A 19,039-nucleotide genomic window follows, 5' to 3' on the forward strand; every position below is an offset into this window, starting at 1 on the left:
GATTGGCTGCTTAGAAATTAAGTGTTAACGAGCAGTTGGACAGGTGTACCTAATAAAGTGGCCGGTGAGTGTATTTTGACCAGTCTTTAAATCTGTGTTTTGTTGATCCCCCAACTTCAAAGAAGCGCAACACTAAAATGCTTGAGTACGCGTTTTAATCTGAGTATCCCGAGCAATTCTTTGTGCAAATATAACATACTAAGAAAACTAAGAAATAAAATGGCAATATAACACTGAAAATATCACAGAAACATCTACATTTTTGACTGATTAAGTAATTTTAGCATTGGAGTTACATGCCAGTAAAGGAATACAAACACAGCAGCTTTGAAAACGACGATGTATCGCTTCATACTTTGAGCCAGTCTATCATATGCCATTTGAGAGCTTTTGCCTTGAAACATATCTCCGGTGTGTATGTGGTAATATTGTTGGTAGTTCAATAACATATTGGCTAGAGAACACCAAGACCCCTAACCTCTGCAGTATGACAAGGATAGTCAATTTTCTGTTGCTCATTGATATGATCACACATCACTTCACTACAGTATGTGTATATTTGTGGGTCAGTGTGTATGTGTTTGAGTCCCTTTGCCAAAGCTTTGGTTCTTTTGTGCCACAGGTAATGGTTTCTGTCTGTAATGAAACCATTTGGCACACTGATCCTATGCCATTAAGACTTTGTGGCTTCTGATTGGAGAGAGAAAAAGTCAATTACAGAAGTGGAGTGAGCCCAGGGCTCAGCAAAGCCTGGCTTTATGGTGGTAATTGCACACGTATCTTATACCTTTGAACAACATGATGAGGCCAGGAGGAGATATATTTGGTAAAATTTAAACTGGGTAACCTTTCAGAAGCACAAAGAACAAAAATCCACCCTGCTAGGAGAGAACCGCTGTTCCTTTACAAGACATAATCATGTACTAAAATTAGTTTGACACACTGAGTCACACCATCCTATCTACTTTACCCATTACAGTGTATCCTGAATTCATATGCCACACAAACATGTGAGCCAAGGACAGCAGTGTGTCTTGTAAAGCAACCATAAAAGAGATGGGTTAACATACAATGTCATTCCTGTGGATTTCTCCACATAAGGTTAAAGGTGAGGTGAGGTTGAGCTACAGACCTGCCTCGCTGAAGCTAGTAGGGACTGAGTGATTTGCTCAAGGACACTTTAGTAATGTGGATTCTTGCTGGAGAGGAGGCTTGATCCCTGAGCCTTTCAGCTGGAGTGCAGTCTTCAGACTCACCATGTTGTCTGTTAAAACTAAATCAACTGTAAATTAAAATTAAAGGAAATACTTAAAAAGAATTATATAATGCTGCTCACAATACCCTTAACTCGGAAATAACTCCAGGCTGCAACACTGCAAATTATGTACACACATCACACAGCTGTACAATGGGTGTGACTGACTGTGGTGTTGTTATGTGGTGTAGAGAGCTCAGCAAAAGCTCAGTGTCTTTTACTTCAATTCTCAGTGACAAGTGCACATTTTCTTGCTAGCTGAAGTGCATGGCAGCATAGCATCAAAGAGAACAAACTAGGCTCTTTATTGAAGTGCAGCCACACTTTCGACCTCTTCTTTGTCCGCCTTCCAATGCACTTCACTAAGAAGGAAACGGCTCCTATGCTGCAGACCTGATCTAAACACATTTTGTTTTCACACAAGCCTCAGAGGGAGACACACACGCGCACACACACGAGCACACAAACACGCGCACACACACAAACACACACACACAGAGTAGTTAAAGAAAAAGGAATGGAGAGCAAAACAATAAAGCGTGAAAAAAAAATGCATTTCAAAAAGAGAGGGGGAATCTGCCAGAATAGATAAGGCCAAAACATTTAAATCCTCTCACACTAAAGAAAACGTTAAAAAGAGTGACACGGGTATGCGAATTGGACAGAGTCTTGGTTCACAGCCCTAATATTCAAGGCAGTTCATGATGGTGACTTAAATAGAGAGAGACAGGGAGGACACAGATGTCTGACCTTGCAGTGGTGCTTATGTAATGGTCTGCTTCAGTGCATTTAGCTGCAGTGCTCCTTTCCAACCTGGGATCAGTAAAGGAAACATGTCTCTGCAGTCCAATCTACTCTGACATCAGTTCTGACACTCAGAGAGTATGGAAAGGTCCTGTGAGCTCTGAGTGAATCAGTTGTTATGGCCCTGCTTTTGTGGTCCCCATGGAGCCAATCATAATAATTAAACTAGACTCCTTAAGCCTCCTCTCATTACTGTCCAAGTAAACAGCCTTAATTTTGTATGCATTTTAATGCCCATTTCCCAGTTCTGAGGGTGGTAGTGCAGAGGACAGATGAATGATGAAGGGGGGTAATTTTGTCTCAAATTAAAGTGAGTGCATAAAGTGTCATTTCACCATTCAAGTTAATTATGTATTTGTGGATTTGCACTGATCAGTGCTTTTGCAAGAATTACAAATGTCGAGAGGAAATAAAATACAGCTTACAAAATCTTAGTGAGAATAAAAAGCACCTTTGCACACACTTTTTCATGAATATGATTTTATAGCCATGTTAAAACGGTTCACATGCTCCATTATATTTTAGCCGGCTCCATGCTCTGCTGTTACACAATCTCCCACTGCTCCAGATACCAGGGGCAAGTAGGGTAACATGTGGCATGACCCAAAAATAGCACTGCAAGATTGGCTTCCACTTTATTGCTGGAGCTGTAAACAATGTTTTCACATAGAGTGTAAGAAACTACATGCAGAGGGCTGTGCTATGATGTGTATACTGTATGTATACATGTTCATATATGTTCATGTGTCCCATGCACTAGGGGATGAGTGGATGAGAGCAACTAGAGGTCTGTTAGCACAGCAGCAAGAGGGAGGATAGAGGGAAAGGAGGGGGCAGCTGTAGATGCCAAGCAAGTAACCACCTTGCTGGGCCAGGAGCTTTCAAACAGTGGGTGGGATCAAAACAACAGGCAGCAGACACTGAGCGTGGTCTCAAAGACACACATATTGTATTCCTCAGCCCAGTTCCATGTCTGTGCTCCTTTTCTGTCCAGCTGCTGGTCTCCAGCAGTGTGTCAAGGTGGGTCTGAGGCGGGCCAGCTCAAGTTTCATTTCTAGACCAGCAGCTCAACAGTCTAGACATAACGAGCTTTAGGGTTGCCCCTCTGCCTCTTACACTAGCTCATCTTCACCACCACGGGAAGCTAGACAGTGGGTCTCCATGGCAGACTGTTTGCCTGCTTCAGCATGCGAGGATGGGCTTTCATAGGGTGAGTTAAGACCTGGGCAAATGAGATGAGCCATCTCTTCCTTATTCAAGAAATAGCCAGCCTTTCAGCTTTGCCTGGATCAGAGTGCAGTAGCTGGTTTTTGCAGACAGATGCTAAGGCACTCGAGGAGACACACGTGTATGTGCATGTGACCGTACTTGTGTGCATGTTAGCACACAAACAGACCAGTACACACTGCATCTACACAGGAAAATAAAACCAGAATGACAAAAACATAAACAAACAAAACCAGTGGTCCTGCAAAGCACTGAGGCGCAAGTTGGTGGAAGGTTGCTACACCTGTTGAATCTGTGTCAAGGGAAACACATGAAGTACATTGACAGCCTATAGTGTGTCCCTTTGACACTAAAGCAAACGTACATAAAACTGATTTTAGGGCTGTTAACGGTGAGAAGAGCTGATCTAAAATCAGTCTAGCTCAATGACTGCACACACAGAAGCAGACAGGGTGTGACATACAGTGCTGTCCACTGACGTCAGAGCAGCACACTTACTACTGTCACAGGGAACAGAATCATGGCCTGGGGAGCTCACAGAGTCTGCATGTGCAAGTGTGTGTGTGTGTGTGTGTGTGTGTTTTTGTGAGTGTGCAGTCAGCATTGCTGTGAAGACTATGAGGCGATGAGGCAGACAGGAAAGCAGTGCAAGGCCCCTGGTAAAGTCCCTTCACCTCCTCTACCTTCATACGCAGCCCAGAAGAGTATTTGATTGTGTCAGTTTAATACATGTGTGTGTCCAAGTGTGTGAGAGAAAAATGTGTTGTGCATGGTCGGTCGAGTGTGTGAGGTCACGTCGGTTCTAGTCGGGCGCTATTTTAAGGCTTGCGACTCATAGAGTGCCGCGGCCTCAAAAGACCCATTGGGCTAATGATCGGCCTTGGCAATTAAAGTCAATCTGTGAGTCAGTGTGGCATCAGGAGGGCCATCTGCTTCCAGCCCTGTAGCACTCACTCTGGCCTGTGGGACCACTTGCTGGGGTCACAGCTCACCCGGCTTGAGAGATGGTCACAGGATCTAAGGAACAGTCTGCTGTGTAACTCCAGCTCAATAGAGACTTGTTCTACCAATAGCACTGCTGTGTGTGCCGCCGCCGCGTCTCATGTGTGCAGTAAAAACACAAACAGTGGGATCTGTCTTATGGAGGACAATGTTGCATGCACCCATGACACAAGTAAGCTCCTCATCAGCCTCAGGCCAGTGATTTTTTCCACCTGCTCCAGTACTGTAGCCAAGAAGTGAGGTACTTATTGTACTGAAATAGGAAATATAATATGTCTGAATACTTAAGAGAGCTTCAGATCAGCTGATAATGACTGCACACGGTGTCCCAAACTACATCATTATCCACATAGAAAGTAATGGACTATAGCCAGCAAGAAGAGAGGTTCACCGGACAGGAAGCTTGAAACAGTGTCTTCCACACTTTTAATTAGTGGGATACTCAGGTCAACGTTGATACAATGTCTTCTCTGGATACACAAGGATGCAATGGTACTGGAGCAATGGCAGCTTACGCATCTGCATCTGAAGAAGACTGTGATGAAATGAATGGATTAGATTTCCTGAAATCACACTCTAACTGCATGTAAATACATTGTTAGTTTGTCTTTGATTTCAACATTGTGATGAAGTGTTACAGAAAACAATTTGATGCCTGAGGGCATTTACTTTGAAAAGGAGCAACAGCAGTTTGCCTTGAACACCATGTTAACATAGGAAAAAAGTTAGCAAATTCTTTCAAATGTTCACTTTGGCTCATCAGCAGAGCTTTGTCCTCTGAAGAAAACACACTGCCACCCTACCATCTAATCATTGACCCCCAACCTTGCAGAAGCTACCTTTGCTTCAAAAGGTTCATATCTCTACATAGTCCAGACCTTTCCATCTCCCAACAGCAGACGGTTACCCTGGGAGGCTAACTGGTGGTTGAGGCCAATGCCCTGGGTGTGACCTCTGGTGCATTCATCATATGCTTGGTAGCTCCCCCCCCCAGTTTATAGGGAGCCAAGAACAGACACTAGCATACCAGTTGCACAGGTCAGCAGCTCTCTTTTCCTATAGCCCACCTCCTGAGAGGACAGCTGCTCCCTGTATCTTTATATTCTTCTCCTACAGGAAAAAAGGGGGGTCAACAGGTCAGCCTTTATTTCCCTATTACTGTACTGACATTTGCATAGAGCACCATGCACCTTTTAGAGGTGTAACCTCAAAACCAATGCAACATTTTTGTTGTTTATTTGGGGACAATCCATACTCTCAGCACATTTGCTGAAGTTAAAGAAAATCATCTTTTTCTTTTTAGTATTAATAACTTAGATTCAACAATTCTCCTCTCTCTCTCTAATCATTTGCTGATTGAAAATATTTCGACAGCTTAATGTTTAGTATTCTCTTTCGGTAGATTGTCCTGACATCTGACACAGACCCTATTTATGGGTTTTATTCAGTTTTTCAAAAAATTGTTTGCTTGCTTTTGCTTCACACATCAATGTACAATATGCAATTCAGCCAGATGCACGATCCCTTAAGCAATTATGGGTCAAGTAACTTGAATCAGGACAATTCGACAAGGACCGACATGTGAGTGGTTATGGCAGCAGGACCCTTCATCTTCTGCTTATGGGACAATCTTGCAGCAAACCAGGCCACCCTGCAGGTTTTAATACTCTGGGGAATCCAGAACCACCTGCTAGGCTGAGTCCTGTTCACATCCAGACAGAAAAAGTAATCTACTCTTTAAAAATGGCATTTTTTGTCACTAAGATATGACGGAGTGTGCTGTCGTGTCTGAGGAATGGTTGGTTTGTGGAGGGACGGCGGCTATTGCAGCGCTATCCCACACTTCATATCTGACGAGGAACTAGATCTGACACAGATGAAGCATGTGACATGTAAAGGATATGGCAACAAGAATGGAAAAACAGAAAACCAACAATCCTCCAAAACCAACAAACCTACCCAAACACGGTTAAATAGAATGTGTTGCGAGAATGAAATACAAGATGCAAAATAATATGCATTATTGTGTTTATATATACTGCATATCATTTTTTTTAAAGTGTTAAGGTAACTGGTAACCCTTCTGTGGTCACTACACCCTTGCTACACTTACCACTGCCCTCTCCCCTCCTTATTATCCATTCTCTCCATTCTTTTACTATTTAAGAGACTCACTGGACCTGAATTGCTGTTTGTCTGTCATGACATCTGGAGTAGCGGGATGACTGAGTGTTATGTCTTTCTTTCACCCAGTCTGTGTCTTTTCCCTGAAGGGACCCCACTGACATCTTCATCCCTTCATCCCAGTGTAGCATAATGACCTCCTACCAGCAGCCCTAATGGAGCCATAATGGTCATTTATGCCAGGGGAGGCTCTGAGGGCACGGCTGTGGAGGCAGCGAGTCGCACAGGAAGATGGGAGACGGAGAGAACCTCCTGGTTAAGTCCCTCCACCTCCGCCTCCTCCCTTCATACACATCTCAGTCTTTGTATAAATACAGCTTTTGTGTGTGTCGTGCATGTGTGCATTCAACTGCTGTGTGCATTCATTTGTGTGTAATGAAAGAAACTTATACAAGACTGGTTAACAATAGAAAGTACAATATGAATGTATCTGGGGTGTTTCCCTGCTCTTGATGTTCACTTCTACAGCATATTCACATGCATAATGCACATATCCACACTACATTCTCTTTTTCTAATTACATTTTACCTCATAAAGAAAAGCTTCCTATTCATGAATACATCACACACACAATGGCGTATACCTCCACTCTTAAACCTCTCTTCTATATTTGCTTCCACCACTGGCAGAAACTACAACGTACATAAATGTGTGTACAGTGCATGAGCTTAACTTGCAACTCATTGCCATTTTCTTTCTAGCCACTTGCATATTAGTATGCACAGTAAACACAAGGGCCTTTCATTGCATACACTCTTAATCTTGGATAATCTTTAGTTCAATGTACTGCTGTGATTAAGTAATATACTTCTTTAAATGTGTCTTTCAACGCCTTAATCACGTGAGGTCCTCCAAACTAGACACCTCATGCTTTAACTGCAACACATCTTGGGATGTTCCCCTGGGGGTTGCAAGTTGAATAATACAATAGCGCATTTATCAGCTAGCTAATGCTAATTAGACTGTTGCAGAGAATAATGTAAAACGAGAATAATGTACAGTGATGTTCCCTATGCTTTGTCAGATCCTGTTTTCTCTGTTACTAGCAATACTCATAGCAAATCCTCATTTGGGTTAAAGCAAGAACATAAGATAAATAGAATATTATCTAATTATGGTACATAATTATTATCTAAATACTATTATGTATTTATGTGATAAAACACATTAAAGAATGAAAAAAAATGTAACAATTATATGACTATCCTACTGTACGTTTGATCTCCTCAGGTAATTGTAACGTATTTTATTAGAAAACAGACATGCCATGAATTCAGGGAAAGATTGAAATAAAAGATAGTGGCAAATACGGTGGTCAGACACGGTTTTTCTCCCCTTGAAGTTTAGGAGAGACATTTACCAGATGCAGTAAAGCAGATGTCAGCTCAAAACAAGGCCAGATACATTTCTCACTACTACTACCACAATGTGAGGCAAGGATCTTAATTCCAATTGAATTTTAGTCGTTTGAAGCTTTCTGAAAATCACTTTTGTAACGTCTGATAAAAATCAAATTGAAGTCCTTTTGTACCTTGTTTTGATTCAAAGATACTTTCAATTTTAGCTTGCTCTTGGTAGCCTGATAAATGTTAGCTCTGAAGTCTGATAATTCAAATCAAGTTCTGTGAAGTTTATGTTGCATACTTTGATTTGGCCACTGCTGCCATTCAGGATGAGCAGAGCAGTGTACAACATATTGTTTAGAGTGAATGCTACTTTTAAGTTTTCTTTGAACTAATGCAGCCTTTTCTCAAAAGCAGTTATTTCATTCATGGTTTGAATGTCATAGTGGGTATGTGTGGCTATATATTTGATAGAATAATGCAACTCTGTAACTTTAAATTGGTTTAGATTCATATTATCAGCAAGCACTCCCTGAGACGCACAGTGATCAGCTACAGCTATTTGTTTATGGGCAACTGTGCTCAACAGCAGAAAATGAACTGATGCTACATGTTAACTACCTACCTTAGCTCAGCCTAAGTGATACTGATACCTACATTCACAGATATGTACCATCCTCTATTACCATCCTGTGTCACTCTAAAGCTATCTGACAGTGTTTACAGGATACCTGCATATATTGTCATCTCAATTTAACAGCATAGTTATTACGGCGTCCAGTCTGTGACAGTAACTGTGGCAGCAGGGTTGGCTCTCCCAAACTGCAAACAAAAATACTTTCTAACATAACTCTAACCACTATTGCATTATGTTGGCAGCACAATCATGATATCTTGTAACCTAGGAAAATAAAACCAAAAGTATCTGCGTGGCTAGGTAGCAGAAAATGTACAGTATAGCCCCTTTGTCGCTGGATTCAAAACCCTAACATCCGACTTTTGTCTTTAGTGGGAAAGGTTACAATTGGCATTCATTCCTGGGACAAATGACTCAGTAGTAGTAACGGGTATTTATCTGTTCCAGCTCTGTTCGGCAATGATGGAAACATGACACCCGGGTGGACACGCTAATTTTCACCCCTTTTCCAGCACAATTTTGTACAGTGCTTGAACATTGTTGCAAATTAGTCAGCACAGAGTATGAAAAAGAGACTGAATAAGTAACAGATATAAACCAGGATTACTGCCTTGTGGCTGTGTGCCTCCGTCAAGTTGCAGTTTACATCCATGGGCCCTATTTTAACGATCTATGATCTATTTAACGAAGAGTGATGCGGCTGGCGCAGGTGTGTTTAGGGCGTGTACAAATCTATATGTGCTAGTATAACGGCGGAAAAAAGGGCCAAAAGGGTTGTAGTTAGTGTCTTAATTAATCATTGGTGTATTTCCGGAACGTATATTTATTGGGTTCTTTCTTTACAAGCGCAATAACAGAAGAAAAAAAAGAATGAAAAGCAGAGCAAACAATGTGCGCAAACACAACCAGAGCAGATATACACACCGTATCCACACCCCCTCCCCACAACAAAAGTAACAGTTACATAAAATAAATACAAAACCAAGGTGAAAACAAAATGTTGGTGTTTTGGGAGTAACTTGCAATAAATCAATCAGAATGTTATCTCCCATTCCCTTTAAAAGTCAGGGGTGTTTGGACCTTAGCGAATTACTATTGTGATGGTGAAACTGAGCTTGTACGGGAAGTGAAAGCACACGAGAAGATCAAAAGCAATATGCCAGTAAAACTCCATAATACTATTTTATATTGTAATATTTTTATTTTTATTGGTTTGCATGTTTTTGTGATGCTGCACATCCCTGTGTGTGTAAGAAGCATAAGTAAGGTGTGTTCAGATTTTACTAATGCACTGTTAAAATATCAATGAAATGCTGTGTTATTGACTTTAGACCAGGTCTTTGTTGATCAAAGACGCAATTGCTTTCCGCTGCCTCAAGATCGCAATAATCCAAGAACACAAACCTCCATGTGAGGTATGCATTCTTGGTGTATTGCTATCTGCATGCCCATGGATGCCCAGATGGGCCAGGTGCATTTGCTATTTCAACAACGTGGGCGCCGGACAGGATATTGACAACTCCGTTGGTCTTAAACTAGCAGACGCTTGCATCGGCTTTGCGCTGCGCCAGGTGCAAAACAGGCCCCCATGTCTGTCCATGTAGACATTTGTGCTGAATTAGAATAAATTCACTCTGGGGGTGCCTGAGACATTGTGTTCACAAGAATCGGAATGCACCGAGGCATAAAAAGATTTAACCTCTGTAACATTTCGCTGACTTCCATGTTACTGTTCACTTACCCCGTTTTCCGGTGCATTTCTGACATTAAACGTAAAACACTAACAAAAACAAAAACAGAAAGGCATCCTCATCTACTGGCAATAGGAAATGAGTTTATTGCCTATTTGTAGGTTTAATATATCTGCATTTACTGTACATGCCTATTTTGGTTGAATAAAGGGGAAGGATAATAGAGAAAATATGTTTTGATTGTAAATTTGCTGAGTCTTCCGTTTAAGTAGCCTGTTAGGGCCAGATGGGTTTAGCGTGTTGGTTACTATTGTGTTTCTCTTTTCAATAAGTTAACCTCAATTATGCAAATATGTCAATCCGCTTGATTAACACCACACTTGGCATTTATTTTAGAAGCATTACCCTGGGTGTGTCTGCAATTCTTTTTGGGTAAAAGCAAAGATGATGCTCAATTTATAGAGAGGTTACTTCAGGGACTGGAAATGAACATGGAAATTCAGCTACAACTCGAGTAAAAGTGTCAAAAATATTAATATTATTTTCTTTCCAAATCATCAAGTGCAACATCACCAGTCTGAGGGGCTGGTATTATTTGAAAGTAAACAGTGGCAGCCTCTGCACAAGTCTAGGGGGTCTTCATCTTAAACAGTGGGAATAATGACATCCACAGAGAAAACCGCAACATGACAACACAAACATATCTGATATCACATTTGCATGCATACATTACAGTCCCCCCTGCTTTCATTTGACACTGACAATACCACTGTTTGCCATCAAAGTCCTGAATGTGCAACTGCACATGCTGAGAAAATGTTCTGACATTGTTCATCACAAATGGGTTTAGAAAGACAATGACTGTCACAAGTCATTGTGTATCATTGTGTTACAAGTCTCTCGGAAGAGATGGACCCTACCAATAAATTGATCGACGTAAAGCTGAGGTAAACGGGTTACTTAAACATAGCACAGTCAAGTTAATGTATCCAGTATTACAAAAGCTTTGATAAATAGAAGAAAAAAAAAGTTCTTGTGATGTTGTTAATCATTTGTTACACCTGCGTACCATCTGTAATTCTGGGTTAGTGGAAAACATTGTTGCCTTCTTGATTGTCACTACACTTGCAGTATGCAACATTATCTTTGAAATTCAATTCAAACTTTAGTTCAAGCATAATGCTAAAACGATGCAGCCACGAGGTAATCTGTGTGTGATTACAGACTTGCATATAAAGTACAGCTTGGAACTGAGCAAAGAACAGAGAAGAAATTTAACATACACTTCAATACTCTGTTATCAGTTTGAATGCATCCTGATAGAGCAAAACATCTGTCTAAAATATGTGCAAAGATTAGTTCTATGCACAAACGCAATTTCAGTCCTATAAATGCAACCATAAAAAGGCAAATAACAGAACAGCTGGAACAGTCTGGTAGGTTCAGAAACAACATCACTTTACTGTAATGCAGCTTGTAAAACCAGGAAAAGACAACACTTATGTTATATTACAGTATCCACATTCTAAGACATATCTAGTCACATATCACAATATTAATAGGAAATTGATTTATTATCCAGCCCTACTTCCAGGTCCTTATTATATTAAACCTGCAGCTCATTTTCAAATACTCATATTTTCAACAATACACTGCTTGCATTTTAGTTGTGCAATTAAAGGCCCCCTGAGGGGTCTTCTTTGCAACCAAACAGCCTTTTGTTTCCATTCAGTGTTTCCTATCAAACTGAATTGTGTTAGGGTGAGTAGTATTTCCGACCCCGAAAACATTTGCAAAGTCTATTTTGCATTTTGATGATTCAAAATCTGCATTGTTTACAGCAGCAGCCTTCTTATTGCTTTCTGCTGTCAGCAGATGTGGCTATCATGTCGCCTCCATGGTTGTGGAAGTGGCATCATATAACTGTAAGTGTGTAAAAATGTTTACTATTCAATATTACTCAGGTAAAATATGTCACTACACCTCACTATGTCAGAGAAACATTTTTTGACATTGTTTGCTCAGTGTGGTTTTAGATGACTGCCAAAAATAACCTTTACAATGACTACTAGTTGAAACACAAATAAACACTAGAGCCCTACCGATATATTGGCTGGCCGATATTATCGACCAATATCAGGCATTTCCCGGTATCTGCATTTATAATGGCTGATAAAGAAATTAAAAAAAAGATTCTGATAAATTTAATACTTAAAAAATAAAATAAAAACAGACAGTAAACCATGTTGTGAGTGTTGGTGTTCCATAGTTTGTCCACCAGAGGGCGCTCTACAACTTCCCTGTTGGCAACACTGATATATATTTTTTTGTTAATGTGTTTTATATCTTAAGTTTGGATGTTTATACATTTTACTTATTGTAACTTTAATATATTTTGATGTTTCTCTGTTCTGTTGTTACAATAAAACAAATTATCATATTGTTTTAGTTAGAACTCATAAATAACTACAAAAAACTAATGTTAGGGAAATCTGTTCTGTTACGCGTTTCTGGATTTATAAATTTTTTAAAATATATATCGGCCGATTTATTGGAATATCGGATTTTTAAATAACCAAATATCTGTATCGGCCTTAAAACCCAGTCAGGCTTTAATAAACACACCTGTGTGAGTTTGCATTTTGGGGAAATGCTCTGATAAATGCTCACTTGAAAGGGCAAGTTTTTGACAGACTGAGGGAGATCACATTTCAATCCGTAAGATATGAAGGTCTCTTAGTGCATTAAATAGTAATGATGTCTGTGCTATGATTCATTTTGTAAGCAACTCACGGTATTCGAATACAGACACATGGAAACATGCCGTACGTGATCAATATCAAAAGCACTTTGTGATCAATGTTGGAAATAATTGGAAGTGTCACAAAGACCAGAGTGCTTAGTTGTCAGATACTGTTTAACAGCCGTTGAGCTGGTGTCTGCTTTGATGCTAACTGGCTGCACTTTAACCCATGTGTATTTTACAGTAGGTTCTGTTCTCTACACTTGCAGCAGCGATGTCAGCTTTGGTTTCTCCTTTTCTGTGTATGTCTTATTGAGTTTTCTTACTTAATTCAGTGTTTCATCACTGATCAATGTTTTATCACTGTTTTATCTTGACAATTGCCTAACCACTTTTTCCTGTTAACAGTGGACCCCTGAGGTTTGCTGGGTAGAAAAAAGCCTTGAAATGCTGCCCACAATTTACGCCTCTTGGATCCAGACTGCCTGGCCTCAGCTCCATTTATTTATACGAGTGTTTCAGCGGGGTTGTGTACAGTGAGAAAAAAAAGCTTTGATCCTACGATGAGGAAGCTTTACACATCTTCGTAAGGAAGGATACCAGTCAATATTTGGCCTGAGGTTATTTAATTTGGACAAGGAGTTTGATTCATACATTAAAAATTCCAATTACCCTGTCAAGAGTTGAGCGAGCCCAGAGGAGTCGGTTTTAATCATACAGCTTTATCAAACTCTTTAAATTGAGTTTACATGGACAGGATCATACATTCTGCCTCGGGGAAGGTGATAATTTGTCCTAAACAGTAAATATTTTAAAAACCCATGTTTAAATAGAATTTCTTATATGGAATAAACACTGATTTCCCCTTTCATTTTCAATCTCTTCTCTCTCTTTTTGTTATATCCAAGATCAAATATTTTTTGGATGCTTTTACAGAACTTAAAGGCTGGACAAATACTGATTTAAATTGTCATATTAGATGTATGCTACACACAAAGTAATCATGTACATTGACAGCCTTCTGATTTACATTCATATCAATCAGCTTTCGAGTCAATATACTGCCAAAATATCCCATTTGAGAAAAAAAAATAAACAGACAAAAATTACTTAATTCCCACATTTGTATGCTACCCATATTTTCCGACATTGATGAGTAGGTGCTATTCCATTTTTTCTGTCAAATAATGTTATGGTCAGGTATAAATCTAGCATGTGTCTGATCTGCAGGTGGTCACAGCTGGACCTCCTGTCTTACCATTCCCAAATCTATTTCAGAAAGATATTACAGAGATCTGAGCTGCTGCCAGATATTTCCCATTCCGTCTCATCAGTGAAAGGAATGATGTCTGGCACAGCAAACAAAGTTATGTGTAAAGTCCTTAAATAAAGCATGAAATTGACGGGATGCCTGTCTAAGTAAGGCACCAAAGAGCCACAGGCCCTCCTGCAGCAGACAGGTACAGCTGCTCACCTCCAGACTGCACGCATTCCATTTGAACTCCCATTAAAGTGGCCGCTGCTCTGAGTCAACACTTTTAATGCACAAAAATACTTTATTCGTTTTCCATTATAAGAGCCACGTTTTAAAATCTGCCTACACAAAGCGCTGCTTATTTCTCTGCTTCTCCACAGATAAATTTGCATACATTGGGCCACGACGAAGACGAAGAACTTCACCCATTTTAGACATTTGGTCATGGTTGTGTTCAAGTATGGGATAAAAAGGACTAAGCAATTTACTTCACTATCCATCAGCTTTCAAAGGGTACTTCAGAAATCCAGACACGTAACATCCTTGTAACCCTGCAGACTATTTGGTGACTGACATGTATATCGATGAGCGTTTGTGTATGTAAGTGCAAGTGTGTGCGTGTTCTGACCGTGCTGGGGAGTGCATGACAGAAAACATCAGCAACGTTGATATTTTAAGAAAGCCTTTAACTCACCAGGGAACTGGTAGCTGTAGCTTGGTGCGAATCCAGTGTATCCGCGGCCATACGTCGCCACAATATTAGGGTAGCCTTTGATAGAGAGGAAAGAGATTAAAAAGAGATGAGAAGAGAACTAGATATTACATGGATAATACACACACATGTGATACCAACATATACAGACACACACACACAAACAAAAACAAATCTGGAAAGGCAGGCTTTAAAACTAAAGTGTTCTCATGTTGTCAAGCAAATTCAAATTTTACTTAATACCCTGAAAAATAAAAATCATAAGAATCCACATTAAATATGAGCCTAAAATAGTTAGGATTAAGTATTATATTATGGGAAGACAATTTTTTTAAGTCTTGTGTGTATTATGTTACCCTAGCTTGCTTTGTGGCACCATGTATTTATAGCTCATAATGTTGATGGTAGAGTGTCAACAGATTGACATTTGCTTTGTGTGCAGTTTGACAACAAGCACCACCCTCAATCAATGGTCAACTGTCTGAATTACATTAGCCTCTAATCTTGATGATTTTCCAGGACATATTTTACAGAATCTGTCCTTAAAGCAAGTTACACTTCATGGATCAATAACCTGTTTAATTATATTAGATTTTAACACTCTTAAAGTACACAGGAGCCTTGGAGCAGTTAACAGATCTCTTTTAATCATTCATTGGGGTTAGGTTTCAATATCCGGTGCCAAATGTGGTGCTGGTTCTTAAAGAGTTTAAACCCAAAGAAATTAGAACCTCCTAAATAAATAGCAGTCCTCCTGGTTCTTTACTGCTTCATTTTTTTTAAATTTTTAGGCCTTTTTACTCCTCAATGTAATAATACCTTATTACCTTCAGGACTGTGTGTGATAACTAATAAAGTGTGGACACAGAGTGTAAATTGTAATTTCCCCATTGGGGATCAATAAAAAGATCAAAATTAAATTAAATTAAATTAAATTATCAGGTGCCTTGAAATGACGTCAGCATATTATTTATATTCAGTGCATCTTTATCATAGCAGAAAGGTCCATGTGTTCATATGGCTGGATGCCGATTTTTTTTTAAGGATATATGTGGGCAGTGATGTAAATGTAAATTGCAGTTTTGTGTTTTAAATGTGTGCACAACTGTTTGTATGCGTATTATTGCGTGTACGGTAGATTTGTTGTCAGTTTGCCGATTTGTAACCACCGGTCTGTGTAGTGTGTGTTCAGTTCAGCATGCTCTCTAATCATTCCGGCTGTGCATTAAAGCTGAGTATCCCCTCTGTCCATCATCATGCAGTGACAACTGTACTAGCCTTCATGATCTCACAACTTTGTAGGCAGGTTTCTCCTTTATGTCAGCCACTAAAATAAGATTTAAGAATAAAAATATCGCCCTCATATCCCATTTTAATGGGTGATGCTACATATAGTGTAAGTACATCGGTGTTAAACCAGTACTAAAAATGAATGATTAGTTAGTCAGGGTAACCTTTTTGTTCAATGAGAGAGATATCTTTGCTGATTTTAATACAGCTTTGTGTCATGGCAGTGTGGGCAGTGTGTGCAGATGAACGATGTTCTGCTTCCCTCTGTGGCTGTAGCTCACGGAGCTTGGAGCATCAGAGCTCCACCGAAGCCAATCACCTGCAATCATCTGCACACACCGCCCACACAGCCATGACACAGAGTTGAAATAACATCGGAAAAGTATCCCTTTAAGGGAAAATTCAACTATTCAATGATATACAACTTACTGACGATGGAAAATGTGACTACAAATTCTCATTTGTAAACCAAAGTCAAAGTCTGTGTGAGGGTAGAGGCTTGTTTAGAAGTGGTGCTGTCCCCTGATGGGTGGAGAGTTACAATGAGGCCAGAAGAGGACCCAGTGTTATTAGAAAAATGTAAGAGTAGCAGATGTATTGTTCATCTGCTGTCAGAATTCTTATTACAACCACAGACCCAGCAGTTAATTAGCTGGACAATTTTCAGACAGAAGCAGCTGTGGGCAACATATTGAGAAACAGGGTGTGAGGGAGCAAGCAGCTAGGAAGTGGGAAAAAGACAAAACAAGACATTTGAGAAGAGTGGGTGGGTGAGCGAGTGGGCCTGTGTGAGAGTCAGTGAGAATGTGAGCACCATCAAAGGTAATATAAACATAATTAACCCTCTAATTATGGTATATGTCTCAGTCTTTATCTGTTGTCCTCAAGCTATTATCACCTTCAACCATAAGTCTGGACTAAATTACCCAATAAGAGGAAGTCCTTTAGGCCAAGAATGAATCACTGCAGCCAACCTTGATAACTCTTTCTTCATCGTGTGTAAATTGCACCTCAAACTGACCTAGGAAACATCTTACAGGCTTGTGTGTCCTCAGTTCTTGTCACGTAACGGACTTAACTGATAAATTGTAGTCGCATCTGAATGTCAAAGTTTTCTCCTGTAGACACTTTAGAGCTTACAGTAAATATAATATTCCTAAATCTTAACTATTAAAAGTAACTGTATAAAGTAAATACTCTTTTGCATTGCATATAACCTAGGAATGTAAACCTTTTTTGCAGAGAGGGCATGTACAGTATATGTATAGGCCCAAAGTTTGGAACCACCTTCTCATTCAATGAGTTTCCTTATTTTATTGACTATTTACATTGTAGATTATCACTGAAGGCATCACAACTATGAATGAACACATTTGGAATTATGTACCTAACAAAAAAGTGTGAAATAACTGAAAACTTATATTCGAGTTTCTTCAAAGTAGCCACCCTTTGCTCGTATTACTGCTTTGCACAGTCTTGGCTTTCTCTTGATGAGCTTCAAGAGGTAGTCACCTGAAACGGTTTCCCAACAGTCTTGAATGAGTTCCCAGAGATGCTCAGCACCTGTTGCCCCTTTTGCCTTCACTCTGCGGTCCAGCTCTCCCCAAACCATCTCGATTGGGTTCAGGTCTAATGACTATGGAGGCGCAGCACTCCATCACTCCCCTTTTTGTTCAAATAGTCTTTACACAGACTGGAAGTTCATTTGGGGTCATTGTCCTGTTGAAAGATAAATGATGGTCCAACTAAACGCAAACCAGATGGGGTGATGCATGCCGCTTCAGGATGCTGTGGTAGCCATGCTGGTTCAGTATGACTTCAATTTGGAATAAATCCCCAACATTGTCACCAGCAAGCACCCCCACACCATTACACCTCCTCTTCCATGCTTCACGATGGGAATGAGGCATAAAGAATCCATCGGGTCACCTTTTCTCCGTCGCACAAAGACACAGCGGTTGGAACCAAAGATCTCAAACTTGGACCGATCAGACCAAAGCCCAGATTTCCACTGGTCTAATGTCCATTCCTTGTGTTTCTTGGCCCAAACAAATCTCTTCTGCTTGTTGCCTCTCCTTAGCAGCGGTTTCTTAGCTGCTATTTGACCATGAAGGCCTGATTTGCGCAATCTCCTCTTAACAGTTGTTTGAGAGATGTGTCTGCAGCTAGAACTCTGTGTGGTATTCATCTGGTCTCTAATCTGAGCTGCTGCTAATTTGCGATTTCTAAGGCTGGTGACTCAGATGAACTTATCCTGAGCAGCATAAGTGACTCTTGGTCTTCCTTTCCTGGGGCGGTTCTCATGTGAGCCAGTTTTGTTGTAGTGCTTGCTGGTTTTTGCAACTGCACTTGGGGACCCATCAAAAGTTTTTGCAATTTTCCGGACCGACTGACCTTCATTTCTTAAAGTAATGATGGCCACTCGTTTCTCTTTACTTAACTGATGGTTCTTGCCATAATATGAATTCTACCAGTTGTCCAATAGGGCTGTCGGCTGTGTATCAATCTGACTTCTGCACAACACAACTGATGGTCCCAACTCCATTAAGAAGGCAAGAAATTCCACTAATTAACCCTGACAAGGCCCACCTGTGACGGGAAAACCATTTCAGGTGACTACCTCATGAAGCTCATTGAGAGAACACCAAGGGTTTTCAGCACTATCAAAAAGCAAAGGGTGGCTATTTTGAAGAAACTATAATATAAGACATTTTTTTAGTTATTTTACACTTTCTTGTTAAGTACATAATTCCACATGTGTTCATTTAAAGTCTGGATGCCTTCAGTGATAATCTACAATATAATAATAATAATAAAAAAAAAATATATATATACAGTGGGTACGGAAAGTATTCAGACCCCTTTAAATTTTTCACTCTTTGTTTCATTGCAGCC

At 40.0% G+C, this 19,039-nt stretch overlaps 1 protein-coding gene and 1 long non-coding RNA gene across 20 annotated transcripts in view; both read right to left on the reverse strand.

Moving 5' to 3' along the window:
* msi2b (musashi RNA-binding protein 2b) overlaps window positions 1-19,039 on the reverse strand; it is a 236,699-nt gene that overhangs the window by 35,600 nt on the left and 182,060 nt on the right. For all 19 annotated transcript variants that reach the window (XR_004658998.1, XR_004658996.1, XR_004658997.1 and 16 more), the window contains exon 10: window positions 14,837-14,911. Coding sequence is in view for 16 of the 19 variants with exons in the window: in XM_034889676.1 (XP_034745567.1) it covers window positions 14,837-14,911 (75 nt within the window). In the remaining 3 variants the exon portion in view is untranslated. The remainder of the gene's footprint in view (window positions 1-14,836; window positions 14,912-19,039) is intronic.
* On the reverse strand, window positions 891-12,328 carry LOC117955286. The gene is made up of 3 exons (XR_004659003.1): window positions 12,234-12,328; window positions 11,214-11,216; window positions 891-901 (listed from the first exon to the last, which is right to left on the reverse strand). It is a non-coding gene; the product is annotated as an uncharacterized LOC117955286 (long non-coding RNA).

This window comes from Etheostoma cragini, chromosome 13, assembly GCF_013103735.1.
Source record: "Etheostoma cragini isolate CJK2018 chromosome 13, CSU_Ecrag_1.0, whole genome shotgun sequence".
Lineage (NCBI taxonomy): Eukaryota > Metazoa > Chordata > Actinopteri > Perciformes > Percidae > Etheostoma > Etheostoma cragini.